The 9,107-nt window shown below is 40.5% G+C and overlaps 1 protein-coding gene across 1 annotated transcript in view; it reads right to left on the reverse strand.

The window, feature by feature from the left end:
* Window positions 1-1,090: 1,090 nt before the first annotated feature.
* LOC107142240 (bcl-2-like protein 1) overlaps window positions 1,091-9,107 on the reverse strand; it is a 22,369-nt gene continuing 14,352 nt past the window's right edge. The window contains 2 exon segments of the mRNA XM_048782836.1: window positions 1,091-1,285; window positions 1,288-1,693. Of these exon segments, the coding sequence (XP_048638793.1) occupies window positions 1,091-1,285; window positions 1,288-1,693 (601 nt within the window).

Raw genomic sequence — 9,107 nt, forward strand, 5'->3', positions numbered from 1 at the left:
GGCAGGGGAAGGAGCACTAAACCGCCAATCTCCAGGCACCATCTCTCCACTTGCACACTCACAGAAAGTCAGCAGTTCCTCATCATGAATACACACATGCTTAACAAAAACAGAGTATCACCTTCATAAGGAATAAAAGCTGTTCTGGAATGTGTACGGCAGAGAGCCTGGAGTGCCCAGTGCTGTGCTGAGACCCACAGGGATGAGCCGTGAGAGGCCTGAGGGGTCTTGAACAGGCCACTTTGACCTTGGCAGCCCTGATGCCCAGGCTGGACAGTGGGGAAATATCTACCTGGTCAGGCAAGAGCCCTCCACTTGGCTCCCACCTATTGGCCTGTGCACCAAGGTCTACTTTCTGGTAGGGAAGACCCCAGGGCTCCTACTGCTGCTTCCTATATCTCCCCTTTTACTCTGGAGTAAGGCCCCTGATTCCCTGTACCTGATGGACAGCGGTCCAACACAATGATGCCACAGGATGATCTTGCAGGAAGTGAGGCAGCTGAGGCCATAAGTAGCTCTGGGGCAACTGTCTTGGGCCAAGGTGGTCACTCAGGCGTGGTCCTGGAGGGGAAGGGACTAGGGTGGTGCTAAACTGCAAGGGTCATGCTGGCTTTTGCATGGGGTACTTCCTGCAGCTATATTCCCCTCTCTCCAAGGTGGGACTAGACTCTAGGCAGAGGCCTCTGGAAAACATTCACACTAGGAGTGGGGACTTTGTCCAGGCCAGTGGTGAGGAGGAAGTCCTGATCCTGGTTTCTTTATACCAAGCAGGCTGAATTCCTAATTAGTCAAAAGTGACCTCTACATGGTTCTTGTGGGTAGAGATAGAAGGAAGAGGGGCCCAGGTCTAGAGAGGGATTGGGTAATGATAATCAACTCAGATAACTGAGATATGCGGGAAGTGGGTATCACAGAAGTGTAGTAGTTCTAGCAAACTAACTGCAGGGAACCAGGTCTTAGGTCCAAGCCAGTGAAGGATGGTGGGCATGGATGTATGTAATGAATGGTTCTCCTAGTGGCAATGGTGGCTGGACAGAGGGATGTGGTGGGGCAGGGTAGGAGGGAGGGTGAGTGGGTGGTCAGGGTCTGGTCATCTCCGACTGAACAGCCAGCCCAGCAGAACCACGCCAGCCACAATCATGCCCATCAGGAAACAAAGGTTGAAGTGCTCCTGGCCCTTCCAGCTCTTCACTGCCACATTGTTCCCATGGAGTTCCACAAAAGTGTCCCAGCCCCCGTTGTCCTGGATCCAAGTCTCTAGGTGATCATTCAGGTAAGTGGCCATGTCCAACTTGGGATCTGACTCACCAGTGCCTGCATCTCCTTGTCTATGTTTTCCACACACAGTGTTCCTCCAAAGGAGAAAAAGGCCACAATGCGACCCCAGCTTACCTCATCCCGGAAGAGTTCATTCACTGCCTGTTCAAAGGTCTGATGTGCTGTCTCCAGGGTGAGGTGGAGCTTGGACGCCATGTCACTGAATGCCTGCTGGTACTGCAGTTCAGACTTTTCACCTGCCTCCCTCAGCACTTGCTTCACTGCTGCCATGGGGATCGCCTCTGGGGCATCCAAACTCCTGTTATGGCCAGGAGCTCCACTCTCCATGGGGCTGTCCACCAGATGCCAAGATGGGTTGCCATTGATGGCATCCCAGTAGCCTCTGACCTTAAAGGTTTCACCAACTCCCAATGACCTTACCCAAGGGACCAAACCTTTAACACATCAGCCTTTGGGGGACATTAAAGATCCAAACAATTGCAACTTTCTCATTCCATTTTCTTATGGTTCACTTTAATTTAGGAAATCTGGGTGTTACTGAGAGACCCAAACAAAACAAAACAAAAAACCACAAAAAAATGAAATTTGATTTTGATAGTAAAATACTCATTTGTTTAACTCAATAAATATTTACTAATTTTCCAGTATTTTCCACTATTCACTAGGAATTCAGCGACACATTTTCTATAGTCAGATTATTACACTGAGGACAATTTGCCAGTGGAGAGGACAGGAACCAGTGTGCTGAGTTTAGTTAGATCTAGGTAAGTCTCTGAAACATAGATATTGGCCTGCCTAGTGCTAGAAAGCTGGCAGGGTGTTAGATATATTTTTATTTTCCTATTATACCATATTACAATAGAAACAGAATTTCACATAGAAAAATTGCTATCCATTTCCCTCACTCCAATTTTCCATCTTTTTCTTTGGTGAACTGATTTACTTCAGATTTCAAATAGAGTAGTAAACCTAACACTCCCCCTCTCCCCCATGTGGATCATACCCAGGGACTTTCATGTGTTAGGCAAGCACGTTTCCACTGAATTTCACCCCTGCCCAGCCGTAGGTTTCTTTATCATGGAATTGGTCTATGTGACTTCTTTTGTCCAAGGAGTCAGCTTTTATCCTTTTACATATAATGGTTCCCTGGTGAGGTTATATGTAAATTTGTAAAATGGGCACTTCTTAAGAAGTGGGAGTCCAGTCTTAAGGTACGGGAGTCTAGTGCAGACTAATGGACAACCCACAATATCTAAGCAACTTGGCAGAAAGAATTCGTCAGAGGTGAAATTCTATAATTTGAACTTAGGGGTGCCTTTCCTCAGAGGAACTCAAAATGCTTTGAAGCACACATTTGGTTTTGAAGATTTCTTTCTGGATGGGCTTGGAAATTGGGAGAAGATTAATATTTTGATCATAAAAGTCACTTGAAATCCCACATTGTCCTTTGTGGATTATCTGCCCCCTCCACCACTCCCACTGTTACACAACTGAATTTTGACCCATGGGACCTACCAAGATGGTCCAGTGTGGGTCCTGGATGAATGTGTATTGGTAGTGCCTGGGTAGGCAGGTTGTGTTTCCAAACCCTCCTTATCATGTATCTGAGGTTTCTAACACTGGAGTCCATTCTTTAAAGGATGAATATGTTGTCACAACTGCTTCCTGAAATTTTGGGACAGATCCTAAAATTGGACTTTCAGTTTATCTGTGGATCACGCCCTTAATTCTAGTGATTACCATTAAGTGATTTGTGGGCCACTTTTATTAAAGGACCAGGTATAATTTTAGGATTGAAAAACTGAGAGTTTGAAAGAAATACCAGAGTGATATTTACATGCAAAACAGGTAAACATTTATATGTTACAAAACTTAAATGAGTAGATGAATTTATTAGGCATAAATAGGTTCAGAAGGAAAATGTAAACATAGCAATAGCAAGAATATCTACTATTCTAGAGTATATGCCTCTTTTCTTAATTTGTTCAACATAAATTTGTTCTGACTTATTATTATTATTTTTTGTACCAGGTATTGAATCCAGAAGCTCTCAACTACTGAGCCAGAGCCACATCCCCAGCCCTTCAATTTTTATTTTGAGACAGGATCTCACTAAGTCACTCAGGTCCTCGGTAAGTTGCTGAGGCTGGCTTTGAGCTCGTGATCCTCCTGCCTCAGACTCCTGAGCAGCTGGGGTTGCAGGCAGGTGCCTGACTTACCTTTTTAGACAGTTTAAACTGTCAACCAGAAGAGATGAGGGAAGAGAGTCTTTCAGAAATAGAGGAAACTCACCTGTTGAATGTTAATTAGAGGTTAGGAAGGTGATTCTGACAAATACCCACTGACATAAGCACATGGAGGTGGTAATGGGGACATTATTGAGTGATTCTTTTGTGAAGAGCAGACACTGTAGTTGGAGGACGCAGAAATGTGAGAGAAGTCAGCAAAGGCAGGCTTTTAGCATTTGGGAGAATCAGTAGATGGTGGAGTGGGGATAAATTGGGTCTGATTTGTTTTGGGAGTATATTAAAAGGTCAATGGCAAGGAGCTAGTAGAGAGAGAGAGAGAGTTGGAATTCAAGGGAGAGAAGATAATTGATAATATGAGAGGTGGGGGAGAAATGAGAGTCAGTCCACAGATGAAAGATGACAATTTTGAAAGGAGAAAGGATGAATAAGGATGAGGACACATGTTGGCAGGGCTGGGATTTGGTGATTGGAAATCATGGGATTCTCATAAGGGGGACTCTATTTTTCCTTCTCTAACAGTTATGAAGACGTGTGAGTAGAATGGGAAGGTAGTTGGCAATAGGTTGAGAGGGCTGGAGAAGGTAGAAACAATTACTGCGAAACGTAGGAAGACAGATTTTCCCAGAGAAACACAGTATTATTTTCAGGCAGTGTTGAAGTTCAAATAAAGTTAGTGATCATAAACTTGGGATGGACCTAATTGGCTTGAGTGTGTGATTTTCTTCAGCAGGGCTCAGCCACCTAAGTGTATGCATAGCAAGTGAGAATATGTCATCATTGATCACTGAGTTTGGGGATGTATGAGGGAGCTGCATCTGCTCATTCATTTCTATTACAAAATATAGATCTTCTTTCTGGCTTGGCAGAAAAACTCAAAAGACTCCTACGTGAACCTGGTTCAAATCTTCATTCTTACTGACCTTCAAACAGAACAGACTTGTGACCTGATTGAGCTTCTTAAATACAGAAGAGATGATGGAGAGAAATTATAGATTTCCATGATAAGAAACTCAGGGGAGATAAAAATAGCTGAAGAAGCAAGCTGGAGGGAGTATACGATTTGGTTATAGGGAGGTCCCCCTGAATTCATCATCTTATTGGAGAAGATTCGGGTAATGATAAGGACTTAGGTGTGACTTATGTGAGTGGGTTTGTTATTATGATCTCAAAGAATGCTTCTAAAATTTTCTTGGGATTTCAAAGGTCCAATAAAGCCACAGTAGGTTGCTTTTCAACATGATTTCAGTTCCTGCTCTCCCAGCTCTCACAGCAAGAGGAGGTTCTTTCCTTAGCCTAGGCTGGCCTCAGAACTTGCTTTGGCCAGTAGAGTGTGGACTCAAGAGACTATGTATGTGCTTGATTATTCTAGTGCTCCCCTGCTTTTTCATGGCCAAGCCAGCTGGGTGATGAAAGACAGGTTGCCTAGTTACCCCCTTTGCCCCAGCCAATGGTTATACGTGTGAGCTAGCCCAGGGAGGATCAGAACCATCCAGTTGAGTTCAGGTTAGATAAACAGCTGGTAAAATTGCTTCCTAGGTTAAATAACTGGCCTGTAGACTTGGAGAACTAAATAAATTATTAGACAGTTATTGCATTAACTGTCTAATCTTTGGGATGATTCTTTATGGAACAATAGTTTACTGATATAATAGCCAAAGTAATTTTTAAAGAAAAAGCAAATTAGAGGGATTTGCCGTATGAGATATTAATATTTCTAATAGAGCTTTAATAATTAGGGCATTATAAGGGCTGGGATTGTGGCTCAGTGGTAGAGCACTCATCTCACATGTGTGAGACCCTGGGATTGATCCTCAGCACCACATAATGATAAATAAAATATTCATGTTCATCTATAACTATAAAAAATTAAAAAAAAATAATTAGGGCACTATAGATAGATATGGACAAATAGACTGATGGGTAAGACCAGAGAGTCCAGAAACAAATGTATGCAAATAAGAAAACCAGATATATGAAATAGTGGGATATTACAAACCAGGTGTGGTAGTAGAACAATTGGTTATAAAAATGAAAAATTTTAGTTTCTACCACTCACAAAATCTAAATTTAAAACTTTTACAGAAAATACAAGAGAATCAAATTTTTTTTTTTTTAAATTTTAGGGTAATATTTTTGAAACACAAAAAGCAAACACTAGAAATTGGGAAGATGGCAGAACAGAGGAGATTGCTTTTCTGGCTGCTCCATGGTGTAAAATGAAGAAAGCAGATAGACAGCTTCTCAGTCAGGTGGGTGAAAAAAGGGGGGACTTTTCTGGGAATTAATCCTGGACGTTCAAAGCAGATTGGGAGCTCAGGAGGTTGGATATAATAAAATAAGAACAAAGTCCTGCCATCACTGCCATCACCAGTACCAGCCAGAGCTGTTTCCACCCCATCCCCAGCAAACAAAGTGGAGGGATAAGGGAATTAAAGGAACCAGCATTTTTAGGAGGCTTGTGGTAGGTCTGGTGGGTGCAGTGAGATCAGAGATCAAAGTCAGTGCTGGATTAACCTGACAGGCAGGCTGCACAATATCCTGGTGTGGGAAAGAAGCTGCATCTCTCCCAGCTGTCCATGGAGAACAGAGGAAGAAGCCACTTTGTAGCCACACAGTGGGGGCCAGCAGCTGTGGGAGCTGATTCCTGCAAACCTGAGCCTGGTCCGAAATACAGGCCTGACAAACTCACATCTCACAACACAGAGTGTGCCTAAGTGACAGGGCGAAAATCAGAGGAGGAGAGGGGTTCACAAAGGGGAATATGGGTCATGGAAAACCACCTGCTCTACACAAACAGCATGATAAAGCAAGGAAAAAAACTTCCCCAAACAAACCAAAATGCTTCAATAATCCATTGACACCACAGTGGAGAAAATGTCAAAGAAGCTTAGAAAGTTCATAGTTAAAATGATCTGTGATAAGATACATTTTACTGTCATGTATATCTAAACAGAAACAAATAATTTAAATAAAACTGACCTGCAAGGTAAAGGAGAATGTAAAGAGTGAAATCAGAGAGAAAATACAGAAAGTGAAAGATTAGTTCAATAAAGAGATAGAGATTCCGAAAAAAAATTAAGCAGAAATCCTTGAAATGAAGAAATCAATAAGCCAACTTAAAAATACAGTGGACAGCATCACCAACAGAGTAGCTTATAGGAAGATAGAGTTTCAGGAAATGAAGATAAAATATATAATCTAGAAAATAAAGTTGACCGTGGAGAAACAATGTTAAGAGACCATGAACAGAACTTCCAAGAAATATGGGAAAACACAGATGAAGACTCAGAGATACAAACCAAAGAAATGCACACTTTTTCCAATGAAATTATATCAGGAAATTTCTAAAACCTTACAAACGAAGTGGAAAATCAAATACAAGAGGCTTACAGGACTCCAAATGCACAAAATTACAATAGGTGCACATGAAGGCACATTATTATTAAAATAATATTCAGAAAAGAATAGAATTTTAAAGGCTGCCAGAGAAAAATGACAGGTAACTTTTAGAGGGCAACCAATCTCAGTTGATTTCTCAAGCCAGACCCTCAAAGCTAGGAGATGTTGGAATAATATATACTAAGCTATGAAAGAAAATGGATGCCAGCCAAGAATACTATACCTAGAAAAATTAAGCTTCAGATTTGATGATGAAAAAATAATCTTCCATGAAATAAAAGAATTTACAAGTAAAAAGCCTGCACTAGAAAACATACTCAATAAATATTTCATGAAGAAGAAATAAAAAATTAGAGTGAAAATCTGCATAGGGAAGAACTACAGTAGAAGAATAGTCAATCAAAGGAGAAATAATTCAAATTAAAAACCAGAAATGAATAAAAATGACAGGGAATAAAAACCATTTCTCAATAACAACATTGAATGTGAATGGCCTAAATTCATCAACCAAAAGACTGACAGATTGAACTAAAAAATAAGACCCTGGCTGCGGTTGTGGCTCAGTGGTAGAGTGCTCACATAGCACATGTGAGACACTGGGTTCGATCCTTGGCACCACATAAAAATAAGTAAATAAAACAAAGGGTTTTTAAAAAATTAAAAACAAACAAAAAACAAGACCCCAAAATATGCTGTCTCTAAGAGACTCACCTCATAAGCAAATACATCCACAGACTGAAGGTAAAAGGATGGGAAAAAACATATCATTCACATGGATCTCGTAAAAAGCAGGAGTTTCTATCCTTATATCAGATAAAGTGGACTTCAAGTTAATCAAAGGGACAAAGAAGGTCATTTCATACTCCTTAAGGGAATTATATGCCAACAAGACATAGCAATTGTAAATATTTATGTCCCAAACAATGGAGCATCTATGTAGATCAAGCAAACCCTTCTCAATTTCAAGAATCAAATAGGTCACAACACAACAGTACTGGGTGACTTTAACATGCCTCTCTCATTATTGGATGGATCCTCCAAGCAAAACTAAAACTAAACAAAGAAACTATAGAACTAAAAAATATAATTAATAATTTAGACATTTATGGAATATTTTATTCATTAGGACATCATACACTTTCTTCTCAGCAGCACACAAATCATTCTCTAAATAGAACATATCATAGGCCACAGTGCAACTCTTAGCAAGTACAAAAAAATAGAGATACTACCTGGCATTCTATCATATCATAATGGAATGAAACTAGAAATCAACAATAAAATAAGAAATAGAAGTTACTCTAACACATGGAGATGAAATAATATGCTATTCCATGGCCAATGGGTAGCAGAAGAAATCAGGGTGAAATAAAGAAGTACTTAGTGATAAATGAGAACAGTAAAACAATATATCAAAAATCTCTGAGACACCATGAAGGCAGTTCTAAGAGGAATGATGTTCTTCATAGAACTAGAAAAGCAGTCATGAAATTCATTTGGAAAAATAAGAGACCCAGAATAGCCAAAACAATCTGTAGTGAGAAAAGTGAAACAGAAGGCATCGCAATACCAGACCTTAAATTATACCACAGAGTCATAGTAACAAAAATGCCATGGTATTGGCACGAAAACGGACATGAAGATGAATGGAACAGAATAGAAGACACTGAGAGAAACCCACACAAATAGGGTTATCTCATACTGGACAAAGGTGCCAAAAATATACATTGGAGAAAAGATAGCCTCTTCAACAAATTGTGTTGGGAAAACTGGAAATTCATATGCAACAAAGTGAAATTAAACTCCTATCTCTCACCCTGCACAAAAATCAACTCAAAGTGGATCAAAGACCTATGCATCAGGCCAGAGACCCTGTGCCTACTAGAAGAAAAAAGTAGATCCAACTCTATTATGTCAGCTTAGGAACTGATTTCTTTAGCAAGACTCCTAAGGTGCAAGAAATAAAATTAAGAACCAATAAATGAGATGTTATTAAGCTAGAAAGCTTCTTCATAGCAAAGGAAACAATCAGGAATATGAAGAGAGGGTCTACATAATGGGAGAAAATCTTTGCTACCTGTACCACTGATAGAACATTGATTTTCAGGATATATAAAGAACTCAAGAAACTTAACACCAAGCCCCCCCCCCCCCTGCCCCCATCGACCCCAATACCAATCA

This window comes from Marmota marmota, unplaced genomic scaffold (assembly GCF_001458135.2).
Source record: "Marmota marmota marmota unplaced genomic scaffold, marMar, whole genome shotgun sequence".
Classification (NCBI taxonomy): Eukaryota; Metazoa; Chordata; class Mammalia; order Rodentia; family Sciuridae; genus Marmota; species Marmota marmota.